Raw genomic sequence first — 20,528 nt, 5'->3', positions numbered from 1 at the left:
GTGGGCGCTCTTCCTGCAGTATCGATGGCCGTGTCAAAGCTGGCACAGCTGTCTGCTAACGTATATTCGCCAGTACAGTGCCATCTCTCACTTCTAGATGTCATTTAGATTACATTTTAAAATGTTAATAACTTTAGTTTTGTAATTGGTATCTTCCTACACATTTGTCAGTTTTTACCTTAAAAACTGTTAAATGTGCCAATGAAAACTATTAAATCCAGATTCAGTTTTTATAATTACAAATAAAAGTGAGAATTTTTGTTTGTTGGCCATGCAGCTCTGGGTACACTGTGGTGTTGAGGGTCTTGGGGATAGGGAGATCATTAGCAAAATGAGGTTTCACTTTCTTTCTGCATATCTAAATGTGTGTAGGTGATTGATAAGTATGATGATTGAGACTCCTCAAGTTATATTTGCCAAGAGATCACTAATTATCCTTTTCCCTTTAAGAGGTAAACGAAAAGAAAACGACTGAGAAAGAAGAGCTCACTGCAGAAAAGTTGAAAGCCTTGAATATTGTGCAGAGTATTTTGCAAACCAACTTTAGCAATTCTGCAAGCAAAGGATCAGTAGCTGCTAAGAAATTTAAGTATGGTTTATGTCCTGTCCCATTCCACCTTTTTTTTCTTTGCCATAAATGCCTTCCTGAACTCAGTTTAAAACTAGGCCATTTTAAACTTGCTGAGGTGGCCTTATGGCAGTACGTATCAGACCCTTAAAAATATACCTGCCTCCCCTGACCTGTTTGGCTCACTGGACAGAGCATAGGGCTGTGGACTGAAAGGTCCCAGGTTCGATTCCGGTCAAGGGCATGTACTTTGGTTGCAGGCTTGATCCCCAGTGGGGGGCGTGCAGGAGGCAGCTGATTGATGTTTCTCATCAATGTTTCTAACTCTCTGTCCTTCTCCCTTCCTTTCTATAAAAAATCAGTAAAAATATTTTTTAAAAAAATATACACACACACACCTGCCTTTGACCCAGTGATTTAATTTTAACCCTTTGCACTCGCTTTTTTCTCGATTCCTTTATTCTACTCGGGACTTAATTTTTTAAATACCCCAGATTTTACAAAGCGCGGCAGTAGAATAAAAAACTGGAGTTTCTTTTCATACAAACTTATTTATTTGGATTTTTTTATATTTCAAATTATTGATACATTCTATACAGTTCGACATACTAGCTGCTACCGATGCTAACCGTGTCGAGTCACACTCGACATCCGAGTGCAAAAGGTTAAGAAATTAATCTCAAATAATTTCTATGCCTATGCTCTTAGATAGCATAGCAGCATTGCTTCCATTAAGTGTTATCAATACAATTCTTTATTATGGACAGTTTTAAACATGTAATTTAGAGTAACTAGTGTAATGAAATCCTAGTACACCAGCCTCTATATTACCAACATATGACCAGCTTTCTTTTCTCTACCTTTACTCACTTTCCCTTGCTTTACCCACTGAAATATTTTATGCAGACTCCAATAGTGTATCATTTTATCTCTATATATTTTAGTATGTTTAAAATAATTTTTAATATTAACAAAAAGGTCCAGGGAAACTTAAAAGTAAATAATTTAAAATATTCTAGTGAGATTTTTCTTTGATATTGTGTAGCATTGTCTTGCTCAAAAGTTGGAATGGCTCTGGTGTTGAATTATAATTTGCTATTAACTTTTTGTGTTTGTTTTCTAAGTGATCTCTTCCAATTTATCACTCCTTTTTTATTTTACGTAGGGACATCATACACTATGATCCAACAAGGCATGACCATGCCAATTATGAAAAAAAGAGAGATGATAAACCAAAAGAAAGGTAAGTCAAGCTCCTTCTTTTAGTAGCAGGATTATGTGAATTAATCTCACTGCAAACAATGAGAAAAGTCAATGGTAATCAATATCCCACCCATTGGTCTCCACTGTGTTTTGTTTAAAACCAGGGGAGAGAAAGGAGTGGAGTTCTGGGTGTGGTGGAAAGAGCCTTACCTCGGACACAGGAATGTCATGCATGTGAAGGATCATGTGTCTCCTGCTCTAGCATGGTGCCTCCTATGCACGTTAGTTTCTTGTAGCTGCTATAACAGATTACCGCAAACTTCGTAGCTGACAACCACAGAAAGTATTTCCTCACAGTTCTGAAGGCTAGGATTCTGAAATCACGGTTATTGGCAGGGCTGCATTCCTTCTGAAGATTCAGGTTGAAATCGTTTCACATCTCTTTCTCAGCCTCAGGTGCCTGCCAGCAGTCCATGGTATGCCTTGGCTTGTGGTTACATTGCTTCCTCCTTTGCCTCCACCCTCACATGGCCTCCTCCTCTTTTCTGTGTGTGTGTCATCTTTGTGCCTCATTATACGGATGCCTGTGACTGCATTTAGGGCCGACCTGGATAGTCCTGGGTAGTCTCTTTGTTACATGGTCCTTAACTACTCTACCAAGTCCTTTTTCCAATGAAGGTAATACAGTTTCCAGGGTTTAGGGCCTGGACATGTCTCCTGGGGAACAACCATTCAGTCCACTACTCTAGTGTGGTAGGAGCTTCGCTTTCCTCTAAATAGGCTGTCAGTTTGTTAAATGTGCCAAATACATGAGGCAAACAGTAACTTCCCCTGCCTTACCACTAAGGACATGTGGTATCCTGAATTAAATCCTGGAACAAAAAGGACATTTGTAGAGAAACTGGTGAAATGATGATAATGCAACAAGGTTAACCTTTTAGTTTTGGTAATTGTACTATAGTTATATAAGGTGATACTATGAGAAGAAACTAGGTGAACACTACTTTCTTTTCAGCTGTTTTGTAAATCTAAAATTATTCTAAAATTAAAGGTTACTTTTAAAAAGAATCACATATCAGACCAAAGTAGAACCAATATAAATATTCCCTGCAATATAAAAATTTGGTATGTTATTTAAGGTTATCACAGTGGTACATAAGTAGGGGATATTTTGTATAATATATTAGTGTTTATTTACATACTAGCTTTCCCGTTGCAGGAAAAAATCCTGCAATAGGATTTCCTGCTGCACTCTACCCCGCCTCCGTTCCTCCCTTGTTCGCCCGCCTCACCTTCTCCTCCAGTCCGCCCGCGTTTCCCTTCTCCTCCGCCCCGCCTCTGCCCCGCCCTTGTCCCCCACCTCACCTTCTCCTCCAGCCCGCCCGCGTTTCCCTTTACCCCCGGCCCCGCCTCCACTCCGCCTTTATCACCCCCCTCGCCTTCTCCTCCAGCCCTCCCGCGTTTCCCTTCGCCCCCGGCCCCGCCTCCGCTCCGCCCGCCCCGCCTTCTCTTCCAGCCCTCCCTTGTTTCCCTTCACCCCCGGCCCCACCTCCGCCCCGCCCTTCTCCTTCCCCGGCCCCGCCTCCGCCCCGCCCTTCTCCAATTTGCATATTTGTCTATTATTAGATTAGATAGGCTTATCTATTGATGCATAACAAAGTGGCCAAAACTTGGCACCTTTACACCAGAAACATTTATTATCTCAGAGTTTCTCTATGTCCAAAATTTGGGAGCAGCTTCTCTAAGTGGTTCTGGCCAGGGTTTCTCAAGAGGTTGCAGTCAAGACCTGGCTGGTGTCACTCAGTTGTTGTAGCGTCATCCCATACACCAAAGGTTGCCAGTTCGGTTTCTGGCCAGGGCACATGTCCAGGTTGCAGGCTTAATCTCTGGTCAGGGTACATGTGCGAGGCAGCCAATCGACATTTTTTTCTCACATCCATATTTCTCTCCTTTTCCCTTCCTCTTGCTCTAAAAATTAATAAAAACATTTTTAAAAGGAGGTTACAGTCAAAACATTGCCTGAGGCTTCGGTCTCTGAAGGTCTAACTGCCCGTAGGGTCTGCTTCCAAGATGGCTCATTCACATGGCTTTTGGCCAGTTCCTTACTTTGTTGGCCTCTCTATTAGACAGCTTAAGTGCCCTCATAACATGACAGCTGGCTTCCCCAGACCACGTGACTGAAAACAGAGGAGGAAGCCATCGTGTATTTTATTACCTAGTCTTAGAGTCACACACTGACATCAGTCTTATTTAATCTTTTTTTTAAACATATATATATATATATATATATATACACACACACACGCGATCTCAGAGAGGGAGGGAGAAGGAGAGAGAGATAGAAACATTGATGATGAGAGAGAATCATTGATCGGCTGCCTCCTGCAAGCCCTATACTTGGGATCGAGCCCGCAACCTGGGCATATGCCCTTTATCGAAATCGAACCTGGGACCCTTCAGTCTGCAGGCTGACGCTCTATCCACTGAGCCACACCGGCTAGGGCTTATTTAATTTTCTTGAACTAAATCACTGTCAACCGATACTTTCATGGGGAGTTTAAGTGCCATCTCTTGAAGAGAGAAGTATTGAGGAATTTGTAGACATATTTAAAACCAGGACAATCCACCCTCTGGCCACAAATTGTTTACATTCCTACCACATGCATAATATTTTCTCCTTCTCTCTAGACTCTTCCAGAAGTCTCAGCTCTTTACATTATTAGTTTAAAATCCAGGATGTTGTCCTCCAAATAAGATCTAAGTGCAGATCAGGCTTACCTGTTGTTAGTACAACATCTTGAGTGAGGCCTTTTGACTAGAAGACCTGGGAACATGGCATGGTGGGATGAGCATAGGTTAACCAGTCTAATAGAAGCCCTACTATTCAGCGGAGAAAACAGGAGGCAGAAAGAGTCACTGGTCCATAGGAGCTCTGAAATCTAGGCAGCCAAATGTTGCGAGATCTTTTATTAGAATAATTCTCCATAGTTCTTAACTCTGCCTTTTGTGTCATCCTTTTATATATATTGATTTGAGAGAGAGACATCAGTTTATTGTTCCACTTATTTATGCTTTCATGGTTGATTTTTGTATGTGCCCTGACTGGACATTGAACCCGCAACCTTGGCCTATCCAGACAACATCCTAACCAACAGAACTACATGGCCACGGCTGAGTAATTGTCTCAGCCTAAATGGTGCTTGTAGAAATATGGGAGTCTGAAAGCCTCTTTGTTGTTGACTGTCTTTGTACTTAGCCGTTCTAGCTAGAAGAGTGTATTTTAATATAATCCTCTTAAAATATTCATGAGTCTCCTGTGAATATTCTTGGGGTTCATTCGTTAGACAAAAGCCACATTAGAAATCATTTTGAGGTCAGCTTCTTTTCTTTACTGTGGTCTTCTGCTAAGAGACATCATCTTTAAACTCCTTTCAAGGCTTATATCAGAACAGTGTCTGGGCTGTGTGAAGTTGAAGTTCGTGGGCTGTAAGACAATGTCTTATATGTAGAATGGAGTGTACATGCTTTTCTTTTTTCCAGTAGATGGTCTGCTGCAGTAAATCACTCTGCCTCTGTAGCAAATGAGGGTGCCTGTGTTTCAGTAAAATATGAGAAAGACACATCTGTTACATATAATTTATGAATGTCACAGAATCGTCTTTTAGTTCTTTTTCCAACCATTTTAAACTATAAAAAATATTCTTAATTTGTGGTACTTTTATAAATAGACAGCAACCTGGATTTAGCCCGTGCGCCATAGTTTGCCAACACCTGCTTTAGACTATCTTTTTCTGAGAGTCTTAGATTTGATCTTTGCTTAGAAGCCATTTATTAAATTTCATGTCATTTTCTTGAGATCAAGAGTATTCAAAACCATGAGATGCTGGTTCCTGACAAATTTTTTTTCTCTAGTTTCACTGTCTCTGCTCAGCTTTTATGGTAAACAGCAAGCAGAAACCAGCAAATGACTTCATCACCTTCCTGGACATCTCCTTAGCTAGATCACCTGTTCATTAGGTACATTTCTACTTCCCGTGTTAATAAAGGTGACAGTGTTACTAACCTTTCTGTCGCTGCATAGGAGGATCCCCTTTCCTGCATTTCCAATAGACTCACTTTCAGCACAACCTTCCTGCAGCCTCGTCAGTGCCCATGTAGTTCCTAGTAAGTCTTCTTAAGGCTCTTCAGGCTTTTGATAACACCCTCACTGACCTTCCAGTTTCTGCCCATTACTCGGGCTCTGAAGCCACTTCTACGTTTTAGCTTTATGTTACAGCAGCACCCTATTTCTAGGTCCCCAAATCTGTACCAGTTATGTATTGCTGTAGTAACAATTGCCTCAAAACTCAACAGCTTGCCCTAACCGGTTTGGCTCAGTGGATGGAGCGTCGGCCTGCGGACTGAGGGGTCCCGGGTTCGATTCTGGTCAGGGGCTTGTGCCTGGGTTGCGGGCACATCCCCAGTAGGGGGTGTGTAGGAGGCAGCTGATCGGTGTTTCTCTCTCATCGATGTTTCTAACTCTCTATCCCTCTCCCTTCCTCTCTGTAAAAAAATCAATAAAACATTTTAAAAAAAAAAAAAAAACTCAACAGCTTGAGCCCTCAAGCATATGTTAGGTTCTGATTTCTCTGGCCAGGAATTTGAGTGCTCCACTAGGAGTTCTGGCTCAGGGTTCTCAAGGTTGGAGTCAGATGTCAGCCAGGGCGATAGTATCTGAGGGCTTGAGATCTGCTTGCAAGATGGGTCAGGCACATGGCTGTTGGCAGGAAGCCTCACTTCCTTGCCTCGCTGGCCTCTCTACTTAGCTATTTGAGTTCCCTCACAACATGGCAGCTGTTCCCCAAATGCAGTGAACCAGAAACGGGAAAGAGCAAGGAGGAAATCAAAGAGCCTTCTATGACCCTAGTATCAGTAGTCACACACCATCACATCCGTCTTATTCCATTAGGTAAAGAGGTGGAGTACAGTCCACACTCGGGAATGAGGGAATTCATCCCACCTCTTAGAGAAAGAAGGATCAAAGGATCATTGGAACACTTGAAAACCACTCCATCATAGCTGACTGTCTTAAGGATGCCATTTTTTTAAAGAGTTTGCTTTCATAGGAGGCATAGCTGTCTTAAATTGTAGCTAGATTGGAAGTATTAAAAATTTCTTACTATGAGATAATCTCCACCAATAAGATGATCATTTAAGACATCTTGTTCACTTACTATTTTAGTAATATAATTAAATTTTTGCCCTGATATTACTCCTGTTACATCGAGTCAGCTCTAATAGGAAGAAGGGATTTAATCTTTTATTAGCTAAGAAGTTGATATTGGAAACTGCCATGTAACTTTTTATCTAAGATCAAATTAAAAGCATATTCCTAAGTATAGAGCAGGTCTATGGTAATATACAAATTTCATCCCGAAACAAACTAGACTTAGCATATTTATAATTCATTTTTAAAACAGAATTATACCTAAATTGTTTTACACCAGTTTTGTAAAAGTTACAGAATTTTAGAACTGGAAAAAGCCTTAGAAGTCACCTGGTTTAACATGTTCATTTTACAGATGAGATAACTGAAGCACATTAAGTGAGTTTTCTTACTCAAAGCTAATATCTTAGCTGTAATCTCTGAATCGTAGTTCGCAGGTTAAGAGGTAGAGTATGACTGTGCTGTTATAAGTAGAGTTTTATATATGTGGGTCCTACTGGTTTTTGAAAGGATGGAAGTAAAGTAATCCATGTTGTTTTACTTTCTTGACTCCTGGAGACTGTCCAAAAACTGACTGTTTCATTGTGGTGCACATGTCTATGTCAATGCAGTAAAGCAAAGCGAAAGAAGAAAAGAGAGGAAGCTGAGAAGCTACCTACAGTGTCGAAAGAGATGTATTATAACATCACTATGGACTTAAAGGAAATATTCCAAACCACAAAAGATAACAATGAAAAGAAAGACGTGCCCTATGTGGACTGTGATGAAGAGAAAGCAAAGGAAGTCCATGTCCCTGCAGCTCCAGTGACGGGGGCCGAGCAGCCCAGCGGGTTCACATTTTCCTTTTTTGATTCAGACACAAAAGATGTAAAAGAAGGTATTTTTTTTCTTTTTTACTATTTCATTCTAGGCAGTGTAAACTTAACTCACTGAGTCTACATTAAGTGTAATGTAGAAACTTCTTTCTTGCACCTAGATAAACAATAGGTTCTAGGTATCACATGACCATCAGTGTTCCTGGAGCTGTGTTTAACACAGCAGCACATTGTTTCTGCTCTAAGGGAGCAGACTTCTAGCATATGAAGGGAAGCTAAAGAATAGTGTGCAGCATACCTTCTGTTGAAGGCTCATATATTTAAATAATTTCGTATCTTGACCTAGCCGGTTTGGCTCAATGGATAGAGCATCGGCCTGCATACTGAAGGGTCCCAGGTTCAATTCCTGTTAAGGGCACATGCCCGGGTTGTGAGTTCGATCCCCAGTGTGGGGCATGCAGTAGGCAGTGGATCAGTGATCCCCTCTCATCATCAATGTTTTTATCTACCTCTCCCTTTCTCCCTGAAATCAATTAAAAAAATTTTTTTAATAGTTTCATATCTTAATTGCAGTTGGAAAAGCCATGATTTATTTACAGAAGCCTACTATATGGTAGGAGAAAGGAAGAAATAGGTAACCTTGGTTTATGTAAATGTGCTATTTCATGAATATCCCAGTTGTTTCAAACTTTATCCTTGAAGATTTGCCAGAACCTAGAGAAAAATACCAGTACCAGTATTGTTATTCCATTTCAGGAGGTTACTGCTGAAGGCCAACATGGTACAAAAGTTAAAACCCCTATTCCTTTGCCCTAGCCGGTTTGGCTTAGTGTTTAGACTGTCCACCTTGGAACTAAAGGTCCCAGGTTCGATTCTGGTCAAGGGCACATGCCTGGGTTGCGGGCTCGATCCCTAGTAGGATGTGTGCAGGAGGCAGCCAATCAATGATTCTCTCTCATCATTGATGTTTCAGTCTTTCTCCTTCTTCCTCCCTATCTGAAATGTATAAAAAATATATATTTAAAAAATAAAATAAAATAAAACAACCCTGTTCCTTACGGCTGCTCTTTACCTAGTGTTCAGATTGGAAGTGCAGCTTTTCTGGAACTTCATTGTGAAAAGTAGGACAGAGTAGAATCCATCCACACCTAACTACAGTGGACTCTACTTAAAGATCAGCAGTTAAAATAGCATCCATGTATTTAGCTGTTAAATATTAAATGCCAGCTCTGAAGTATTCCAACAGGAGATACAACAATCTAGTAGTTTTTCAAATATTGTTCTAAATAAGACACAATATTGTATATGTCCTACATATCTCATTCTACTTATGAGAGCCAATTGTGAGAAAAAGGTCTTAAAATAAGTACTAAGACAACTCAGCAACTTGGGAGATGTGCTTTAAGTACTTGGAATGTTTTGGGGTCATGCAGTGAATGTTCGCAGCTTATAGCAGTAGCTTTTTCAGCAGTTCTAGAAAGAGGTTTTGGAAGTTGAATGTGTACACATATGTCTCTTTCCTCGTCCTATATAATAAAGAGGTAATATGCAAATTAACCCTCACACCCTCACAAGATGGCTGCCTACACCCAGGCCAATAGGGGGGTTAGTGAGGGACAACCAAACGACTGAACAGCAGGCTGCATGTGGTGACCAGGCCGACGGGGGCGCAGGGAGGGGCGACCAGGCTGGCTTGGGGAACAGTTGGGGGCGACCAGGCTGGCAGGGGTGGTAGTTGAGGCGACTAGGCCAGCAGAGGGGGGCAGTAAGGGGTGACCAGGCAGGTGAGCGATTAGGAGCCAGCAGTCCAGGATTGTGAGAGGGATGTCCGACTGCCAGTTTAGGCCCTATCCCCGGGATCAGGCCTAAACCGGCACTTGGACATCCCCCAAGGGGTCCCAGATTGGAAAGGGTGCAGGCTGGGCTGAGGGGGGACCCCCCCCCCCCCCACACCCACACACACACACACACCCTTGCACGAATTTCATGTACCAGGCCTCTAGTTTATGAATAAACAGGAAGGAAATCTGGTTTCACTACAGTGGGTTCTATTTTAGGCTTCTCGTGCTAGCACAGGTACAACACTTACCTTGTTTGTTTTTTAAACTATGATGCCCATTCATAAACTTATAGTTTTTATATCTTTTAATAATATTGCTATGTTCCTTATCAGTTTACCCTAGCAATGCCAACAAAATGATAGTACCTTCTCTGATAGTATTTAAATATCTCAAAAGATACTACCTATTAATGATTAAGATATTGTAAGTGTAGACATATACTAACATGGTGAAAGTAATGAAATGAGTATGTTCACAAATACTTGGTTATTCATTACAATCCTGTCATCTTTTATGGTCATGACGATACAGAGACCTATAGAGTTGAGACAGTGAAACCTGGTCAGACAGCCTGGCACATAGCCCCTCGTTTCCAAGACAGCAGTTCCGAAGAGGAAGATGTTACTGAAGAAACAAATGACAGGAAGTCCAGCCCCGGGTAAGCAAATTGTTTCTGAACAGGTATATTTCATAATTCATAAAACCTGAGTTTGACATGCTTTAGAAATATTTTAGAAAAATAGAAGTTTATTGTTTCAAGACAACTTAATTTTCTCCTCTCAGCTTATTTAGAGAGCTCTGTAGCCTTTTTGTAATGAGCATATTTCCTTTTCTTGAAATATGGATAGTACTGGGTGGGGGTTATGCTATGCACAGACAAGGGAGCCTAACACTGAAGTCCCTAGTCTGGAAAGAAGATGTTACAGCTGGCTGGCTGCCAACCCATGGAAACATTGATAAATGGGGTAGCAGTGGTAGGGTGAAAGGATCAGCATCCAGCGTGGGGAAGGTGGAGCGTGGTATGCTTACACAGTCTTCATCATCAAAACGTTCAGTAGAAGAGAAGAATGTTGACTAGAAAGAGCATCGGGTTACTTTACCTCAGCAAAATAAGCAAAACACAAAGCAAATATATTTAAGGAACAGTTAATTTATGTTTTCAGTGTAAATATTTCTTCTTAAATATAGAAATTAACCAATATATGTCTATCTCTCTCTCTCTCTCTCTCTCTCTCTCTCTCTCTCTCTCTCCAGAGAAGTATCATTACCTGCGAATGAGACCACTAGATTTTTTTTTTTCTCTAATAGTGATGAAAGACTTCTCGGTAAGTCCATTTTTTTAAAATCACCACTGCACATTCTGATACAATCACATGCATCCAGGTAAGAATTCTTCGGCACAAATCCTGACCCTCTGCAGTGCCATGTGGCTTAGCCCTCTCTGTTAGACTGATGCATGTTGACATTAAAGTTCTACAGGGCTGAGCGTATCCTTTTACCACCTCCCTCATTTATTATCGTCAACAAGAGCTTTTTTTAGTTTCAAGGACTTGGGAAGATGCTCGACACAGCACTCCTATGATTTTATTACCTAAAAGTTCATGTGAAACCTCATTTCTTAAAACCTAGCACAAACGTAAACCATAAAAGTTACATAATAGTAATTGGTATACAAACAATAAAATCCTTACAATTCTACATTTTCATTTTGTAAAACAAAGAACAAAATATTTGTTTTAATAGCTCAAATTCTTCCGGCTACAGCAGGGAAGTCTGTGCCCTGGGACTCCAGGCACCACTGGGAGTGCAGGAGCTGCCCTGAAGGGAGACCTGAATCACACCTATTATTTTGATCTAGTTAGTGGCATAGGTACTCACATCTTCTGATAGCCACATTACAAATACAGCTGTACTGCAGAATAGCCATCATTCAGAACCACCTGGAATTTAGCTGAACAGAAGTCCTACAACTAAGGATATAAAGAAGCCACGTCAATACTGGTGGGAGGGGTGGGGACATAGAATCGGCTGGTCCCACACCCACTTGTGGATAAAAATCTGGAGGAATATTGTAGCTGCGGAGGTCCTACCTGTGGAGCAAGGGGTCACAGCCCTGCGTCAGACCCTCAGCCCAGGGTTCCAGTGCTCGGAAGAGAAGTCACCATAACTTCAGCCTTTAAGAACCAGTGGGGATTGAGGCTGAGGCAGACAGAGGCTGCCGGAGTTCCAGGTAGGCCCATTCTCAGACTTACTCACCCTCCTCTGAGGCTGCCGCTTGAAAGGCACCACGGACATATGTGGAGGAGCCGGACTGCTGGCATCGGGGCAAGACCTGGAGGGGCACCTTTCTCACAAACACAAGTGCTGGCAGAGGCCATTGTTCCTTTGATGAGCCCTCCCACACACAGACCGAAAGTTGGCACTACATCTGAGTTTCCGTCAAGCTGGCTATCACTGTTTGCCCAGCCTGAAATCCCACACAACCTAACTTATAGGTCCACCCAAGCTATTTCCAGTGGCTTTTGCATACCAATGGCCTGTCTTAGCTCATGCTTCAGAATTTCCTAAAATCCCTCAAACAAACAGCATCTGGCCCCAGGGTGCCCTGGCTCTCTTATTAAGTGGCCCCTGTCCTGGCACTAGCCACAATCGGCCTTGGTTCACAGCTTGGCCTCACCTGGGCACCAGCACAAAGAGCAGCCATCTGCAGATCGCCTTATAGCTCATACCACAAATTTTAGGAAATTCTGAAGTATGAGCTAATCCCTCGCCCAGGCAGCAATTGACTTTGGCCTGGGTGCTGCAAGAGGCCCCAGAGCCAGCTTCAGACCACATGGAAGCACTACTCAACCACCTTCCACAAGTAACACACTCAAGGGGTGGATGGAGTGGGCCCTGCACAACCTATCCCCCATGTTGGTTACAGCCACACATTGTAGCTGATTGGCCTGGCAATAAATCCCTCCCTTTGATGTGCCAACAGCACTCGAGGGTCAACTACAACAGAAGAGTATCCACAGCCCTCATGGGGAGCATACCTGGAGTGCCCAGCTCAGGTGAATGGGGAGGCAGTGCCACTGGGACTATGAAATGTAAAGTTCAAAACACTGATTATAAGGATGCTCCTGGAACTTAGTGGAAGAGTAGATGAACTTAGAACTTCAACAGCATGAAACAAAAAAACGCCAACCATAGAAAGGAACCAGCCAGAGATGAAGGAGACATGAACTGAAATAACAATAATAGCAGTAAAGTACATGAAGCTGAGAATCAAAACAGCAATTTGTACTGTAAGGAAGCAAAAACTATCCAATCAAAACAGCAAAAAAAAATTTAGGTAGAGGGAGGAGGCGGTGGCCATGGCAGCTGCGCGGTAGCAACGACACCCGGTTTTGAATGAGCATGAGCAAGGCTGGGACTGAGCCGGCAGAGCACATGCTCAAATGAAGAGGAGACCAGCAGTGAGCATGCACCGTGTGTGTGTGTGTGTGTGTGTGTGTCTGTGTGTGTCTGTCTGTCTGTCTGTCTGTCTCATGTGCGGCCCATAGCAGCTCAGAGCCTCCACCGGGTTGGAGATGGGGCAGGTTTTAATTCCCATCATGGCTATCACACAGTTTCGGTTATTTAAGGTTTGTACCTGCTTAGTGACATTATTCTCATTCCTAAAGAGATTAATATTCGGATCTGACAGAGGTTGGAAATTAAGTGGAGACCAAATCTTTGCCAACTACAGTTGATTATTCATCAGTTCCCAAACAGACAGATGTTGAAGAGTGGACTTCCTGGGATGAAGATGCTCCCACCAGTATAAAGATTGAAGGAGGGAATGTGAATGTGGCAACACAACAAAATGCTTTGGAAAACTCAGAAAATCATTACGAAGAGGAGAGAACCATTAAATTTTGGCATCCCAGATGGTAGCACAGGTTTCTCGAGTAGATTAGCAGCTACACAAGATATACCATTTATTCATCAATCACCTGAATTAGGTGACCTGGATACCTGGCAGGAAAATACCAATGCATGGAAGAAGAGGAAGATGCAGCCTGGCAAGCAGAAGAAGTTCTGAGGCAGCAGAAGATGGCAAACAGAGAAAAGATAGCAGTGGAACAGCAAAGAAAAGAGAGGAGGAGGCACAGTGGCTAATGAAAAAGGAGCAAAACAAAATTGGTGTGAAACTTTCATAACATGTTCTTCAAATGTCATCGTGTCAGTGGGAGAAATATGAAATCCACAACCCAACCAACATTTGTGTGGATCTAAGAGTATTTCCCAAATACAAACACACTGTTTGATTTAATGCATTCATCAGGCCATTCAGCACACTAGGATCCTGTCAAAAGTACCTTGAACTTGTAGTGATTGAGACTAAAAAGAACAAAAAAGACTTATGAGACAATGTTTTCTTCAATATGTCCCATTATAAGACAATTGTTTGTTGTAAGCAAATTATTACATATGGAATATACCACTACCTCTTCAAGCTGGTGTTTTTAGCTGAATAAATGAGTATAAATAATTTTGTGGTGGGAAGAACTCTGTTGTCTGTAATATTCTTAATTGTGCATAATAATTTAAAGAAAACAAATTTTAAAATGAGGATAGTATAAGCCTCAAAGACAATTTCAAGTCCACCAACATTTGCATCATGGAGGTGCCAGAAGGAGAGAAAGAAATTGTAAAACTATTTTTAAAAAATGACAGAAAACTTGCCTCACCTGGAGAAGGAAATAGAAGTCCATGAAGTGCAGAGAGTCCCAAACAAAATGAACCTAAAGTGGCCCACACCAAGACACATAATTAAAATGCAAAAGATCGGAGAGAAAGAATCTTAAAAGCAGCAAGAGAGCCCTAACCAGTGTGGCTCAGTGGATAGAGCGTCGGCCTGTGGACTGAAAGGTCCCAGGTTTAATTCCGGTCAAGGGCATGTACCTTGATTGTGGGCACATTCCCAGTGGGAGGTGTGCAGGAGGCAGCTGATCGATATTTCTAACTCTATCCCTCTCTTTTTTTTTTTTTTTATTGTGCCCTGACCAGGAATCGAACCACGACTTCTAGTTCCTAGGTCCATGCTCAACCACTAGACACAATGGTTGGGGTCTAGGGCATTTTTATACACCAATAATGAACTAACAAAAAAAGATAAACTAAAAAAAAATCCCAGCCCTAACGGGTTTGGCTCAATGGATAGAGCATCAGCCTGCGGACTGAAGGTTCCCACGTTCGATTCCGGTCAAGAGCATGTTGAGCCGAAACCGGTTTGGCTCAGTGGATAGAGCGTCGGCCTGCGGACTCAAGGGTCCCGGGTTCGATTCCGGTCAAGGGCATGTACCTTGGTTGCGGGCACGTCCCCAGTGGGGGGTGTGCAAGAGGCAGCTGATCGATGATTCTCTCTCATCGATGTTTCTAGCTCTCTATCCCTCTCTCTTCCTCTCTGTAAAAAATCAATAAAATCTAAAAGTTTCTGCACAAATTAAACCTTTAAAAAAAAAAAAAAGAGCATGTTGACCGGACACATCCCCAGTAGGGGGGTATAGGAGGCAGCTGATTGATGTTTGTAACTCTCTATCCCTCTCCCTTCCTCTCTGTAAAAAAAAAAAAAAATCAATAAAATATATATATTTTTTTAATCACATTTATTATTACAACAAAAATAAGATACCTAGGAATAAACTTAACCAAGGAGGCAAAAGACCTATACTTGGAAAACTATAGGACATTAAAGAAAGAAATAGAGGAAGATACAAATGAGTTGAAGCATACACTGTGTTCATGAATTGGAAGAATGAACATCATTAAAATGTCCATATTACCCAAAGGAATCTAGATTCAATGCAATTCCTATTTAAATACCATTGGCGTATATCACAGGTATGGATCAAGTATTCCAAAAATTTATATGGAACCAAAGAAGACCCAGCAATCAAACTATACTACAGAGTCATTGTGATCAAAACAGCTGGTACCGGCACAAGAACAAACATAGATCAATGACTGCGAACAGAGAGCCTAGAAATAAACCCATGTCTTTTTTTATATTTTTTTAAATTGATTTCAGAGAGGAAGAGAGAGAAACATTAATGATGTGGGAGAATTACTGATTCACTGATCAGCTGCCTCTTGCAAAGCCCCCTACTGGGGATTGAACCTGCAACCCTGGCATGTGCCCTTGGCTGGAATTAAACCCAGGACCATTCAGTCCCTAGGCCAACATGGCTAGGGCTAAACCCATGTCTTTTTGGTCTAGTTATATTGGACAAAGGAGGCAAGAGCATACAATGGAGTAAAGATTATCTTTTTTTGTTTGTTTTTATGTTTTTTAAATATATTTTATTGATTTTTTACAGAGAGGAAGAGAGAGGGATAGAGAGTTAGAAACATCGATGAGAGAGAAACATCCATCAGCTGCCTCCTGCACACCCCCTACTGGGGATGTGCCCGCAACCAAGGTACATGCCCTTGACTAGAATCGAACCTGGGACCCTTGAGTCCGCAGGCCGACGCTCTAGCCACTGAGCCAAACCGGTTTCGGCAGATTATCTGTTTAATAAATGGTGTTGGAAAATCGGACAGGTACATGCAACAACACAAAAAAATAAGACACCACCAACTTAAACCATACACAAGAATATAAACTCATAATGGGTGAAACACTGAAATGTAAGACACAAAACCCCAAGAGTCTTAGAAGCAAACATAGGCAGTAAAATCTCAGACATCTCATGTACCAGAATTTTCACTGGTACATCTTCTCAGGCAAGAGAAACAAAGGAAAAAATTAACCTTTTGCACTCGAATGTCGAGTGTGACTCGACAGGGTTAGCATCAGTAGCAGCTCGTATGTCGATCCACACTTGACACGTAGTTTCATCGCGGGGGGGAAGGGGGATTTTTGTCTATTTTTCCAGTATCTTTTCTTGTTTTCATTAGCAGGAAAGGACAAGTAAAATGTAAATGCCGTCTCAACTGATGCCAAAAAAGAAAAAATGAAAAACCGATAACGCATGTGAAATTTATTAGGAAACTAGTACATGATCTTGTTGGAGAATTCAGAGATGGTACACTAACTTTCAGGGGTAGATTATTATCCACTAACTTAGAGCAACGTTTAGATGGAAAGCTCCATATAATCACACCTCACCCTAACAAAACACGCAAAGATTGTGTTGTTTGTTCTAACAGAAAAATCAAAGGAGGAAGAAGAGAGACGATTTATATTTGCAAAACATGTGAATGTAAACCAGGTCTTCATGTGGGTGAATGTTTCAAAAAATATCACACCATGAAAAATTAGATTAAAATTACTCTTTGAATGTATCAATAATTTGAAATAAGTTTGTATGAAAAGAAACTCCAGTTTTTTATTCTACTGCCGCGCTTTGTAAAATCTGGGCTATTTAAAAAATTAAATCCCGAGTAGAATAAAGGAATTGAGAAAAAAGCAAGCGAGTGCAAAGGGTTAATAGACTAAAACAAAACTGCTGCATGGCAAAAGAAACCATCCTCAAAATGCAAAGGGAAGGTGGAACGGTTAAAAAATGGATAAAGAACCTGAATATAAACTCTCCAAAGTGGACATATGGATGGCCAAGAAATGTGAAAAAATGCTCAACATCACTAGTCAACAGAGATGAAAATGAAAATGACAAGGAGATATCACCTCACACTTGTAACAGGTTGCAGAAAGTAACAAGTACTGGGGAGGATGTGGGGAAAAGGGAAACAGTCCATTGCTGGTGGGAATGCAGACTGGGACAGCCATAGTGGAAAACAGTATGAAGTTTCCTTAAAAAACAAAAAATGGAACTCACATTTGACCCAGCAAACCACTGCTGGGACTATGTCTTAAGAATCCTGAAACCGGAATCAATGAATATATGCATCCCTATGTTCTTAGCAGTGTTGTTTAGCTAAGACCTGGAAACAGCCCAAGTGCCCATCAGTAGATGAGTGGGTAAAATAGCTGTGGTCCATTTACACAATGGAATATTAAGCAGTTGTAAATAAACACGGATCTCCTATCCTTTGCGACAACATGAATGGACCTGGAGAGTATTATGCTAAGCGAAATAAGCCAGTCAGAGAAAGACAAGTATCATGTGATCTCACTTATATGTGGAATGTAATGAACAAAATATACTGACAAACAAAATAGGTCCAGAGACATGGAAGCATAGAACAGAGTGGTGAATCTCGGAGGTAAGGGAAGAGTTTAACCAAATAATGTATATGACTATATAGATGGCCCATGGACACAGATAGTGTGGGCAGGTTTGAGGGGGGGAAAAGTTGAGAAAATGGGGGACATCTGTAATATGCTTCATAACACCAAAAAGATCCTACAACCAAGATACTCTATCCAGCAAAACTATCATTTAGACTTGAAGGACAGATAAAGAGCTTCCCAAACAAGACCAGTATTACATGAAATGTCAAAGGGCTTCTTTAAGAAGAGAAAACTTAAAAATCAAAAATATGAACAATAAAATGCAATAAATACATACCAACAATTAATTAAATCTGAAAAACAAAATAAACAAACAAGCAGAACAGATACAGGCTCATAAGTGCTTACAACTCTTTCAATTTGTGCAGCAGGTCTTCCAGCTTTTACCAGAGGCCAGAAAAGAAAAGAAACAGACTCATAGATGCAGAAAACATTTTGATTGTCGCTAGATGGGATGGATGTTGGGGCGATGGGTGAAATATGTGTTACAAAATAGTCACTGGGATGTAATGTATTTGACACTAATAACATTGGTGCCAAATGGGTGCCAGTTTTATCAGGATGGTCACTTAAGAAGTTACAGGTCTAATCACCGGAGTATACACTTAAACTAATATAATGTATGTGAATGTAATTGAAAAATTAAAAATGACTTGAGCCCCGACCGGTTTGGCTCAGTGGATAGAGCGTCAGCCTGCGGACTCAAGGGTCCCAGGTTCGATTCCGGTCAAGGGCATGTACCTTGGTTGCGGGCACATCCCCAGTGGGGAGTGTGCGGGAGGCAGCTGATCGATGTTTCTCTCTCATCAATGTTTCTAACTCTCTATCCCTCTCCCTTCATCTCTGTAAAAAATCAATAAAATATATAAAAAAAAAAAAATGACTTGAAAATAATAACAAAACTTGAAAAATTAGCATAAATTGATGGTTGTTTCTGTAGGTCCTAACTAGAATTAAAGACCTTGATAATGTCAGCAGTATAATAGTATCCTTTTTTATAGTAATTTGTTTTCTTACCTTGTTTTATCTTCCCCGAGTAGGTTCTGACTTATTCTGGAGAGGAATGGGAGGTAATATTAGTAGGAATTCTTGGGAGGCCAGAACAAACAACCTGCGTATGGTGAGTATTTGTATGTTCGTATTGTCTCCATAAATAGATACTTTGTTATCTTTGTATTAATATATGCCTTTTGTAAGAATACTGGCATGCCATAACCGGTTTGGCTCAGTGAAGAGAACGTCGGCCTGCGGACTGAAGGTCCCAGGTTCGATTCCAGTCAAGGGCATGTACCTTGGTTTCGGGCACATCCCCAATAGGTGGTGTGTAGGAGGCAGCTGATTGATGTTTCTAACTCTATATCCCTCTCCCTTCCTCTGTAAAAAATCAATAAAATATATGTTTTTTTAATGTATTTTATTGATTTTAGAGAGGAAGGGAGAGGGAGAGAGGGATAGAAACATCAATGATGAGAAAGAATCATTGATCGGCTGCCTCCTGCATTCCCCCTACTATTGATCAAGCCTGCAACTCAGGCATGTGCCCTAGGCCAGAATCGAACCTGGGACCCTTCAGTCTGCAGACTGATGCTCTATCCATTGAGCCAAATCAGCTAGGGCTAAAATATATATATTTTTTTAAAAAGAATAGCATAAGGTATGAAACTTAAGACAGAAGGAATGATAACTGAGAACATGATTTAAACACTTAGAATTACAATGTTGGAAGGGAACTTTGAGGTTGTTTGATGCAACACACGTGGTACAAGTGAAGAGACAAGACCGTCCTAATCCAGTCACTGGTCCGAGTTCTAGGCATGCTTCATTAAATAACAGGAAGTCAGGAGACTTCTGAAAGACCGTGTGAGTTTCCGTTATAAACACTTAGCACCCACAATTTGAATCGTCCTTGTTCATTCCAGGTGAGCACTTCCACAGTGGTCTCCACAACCATGACCCTAACTTTTACTTTATGGTTACTGAACTCCCTGAAAATAACTTACATTTACTTTTAACAAAGGCTTTTATGTTTTTATGTTTTTATAGGATTGTCGGAAGAAACATAAGGATGCCAAAAGGAGAGTGAAACCAAAATAGAAGTGTCGTTATGGGTTTTGATACTGATTGTGAACAAGATTCACCTGTGGAAATTGGGTGACCTAGAAAATAATTTTAGCTAACAAGAGTGAAGGAATATTCAAAATCTGGCTAATGGATACCCTTCTGTTTGTTATTGCTATGTTTTTCTGTGGATTTTCTCTATTTCTACCTAAGTACTTCAAAAAAATTAAACTGAACTTTTTCTTTAATGAAGCACAAGATAGTCCCTCAAAAAGAAGAAAACTTTGTATGTAATCTTGTTGCCCTCCATCCTCAATGACGAATGGGCATCTTCTGATGCAAGGTTTACATAAAGTCTTTTATAATATGTATGGGTCAGCCTGGCCATCGTGGCTCAGTGGTTGAGCGTCAACCTGTGCACCAGGAGATCACAGTTTGGATTCCCGGTAAGGGCACATGCGGACTCAATCCCCAGTGTGGGGTGTGCAGGAGTCGGCCAATCGATGATTCCCTCTCATCATTGATGGTTCTGTCTCTCCCTCTCCCTTCCTCTGTAAAATCAATAAAAATATTTTTTTTTAATGATAAAAATATATGGGTCGGGGCACTT

The 20,528-nt window shown here is 41.2% G+C and overlaps 1 protein-coding gene and 1 pseudogene across 1 annotated transcript in view; both read left to right on the top strand.

Annotated features, from left to right (window-relative positions):
• NOL8 (nucleolar protein 8) overlaps positions 1 to 20,492 on the top strand; it is a 48,799-nt gene extending 28,307 nt beyond the window's left edge. The window contains exons 11-17 of the mRNA XM_054727020.1: positions 451 to 589; positions 1,734 to 1,811; positions 7,589 to 7,854; positions 10,165 to 10,291; positions 10,888 to 10,958; positions 18,901 to 18,980; positions 19,904 to 20,492. Of these exons, the coding sequence (XP_054582995.1) occupies positions 451 to 589; positions 1,734 to 1,811; positions 7,589 to 7,854; positions 10,165 to 10,291; positions 10,888 to 10,958; positions 18,901 to 18,980; positions 19,904 to 19,954 (812 nt within the window). The 3' untranslated portion in view covers positions 19,955 to 20,492. The remainder of the gene's footprint in view (positions 1 to 450; positions 590 to 1,733; positions 1,812 to 7,588; positions 7,855 to 10,164; positions 10,292 to 10,887; positions 10,959 to 18,900; positions 18,981 to 19,903) is intronic.
• Positions 13,191 to 14,073, top strand: LOC103300015 (receptor-binding cancer antigen expressed on SiSo cells-like; annotated as a pseudogene).
• Positions 20,493 to 20,528: the final 36 nt, after the last annotated feature.

This window comes from Eptesicus fuscus, chromosome 15, assembly GCF_027574615.1.
Source record: "Eptesicus fuscus isolate TK198812 chromosome 15, DD_ASM_mEF_20220401, whole genome shotgun sequence".
NCBI lineage: Eukaryota > Metazoa > Chordata > Mammalia > Chiroptera > Vespertilionidae > Eptesicus > Eptesicus fuscus.
Note: the sequence above shows the minus strand (reverse complement) of the source record. Positions and strands in the feature narration are given on the sequence as shown.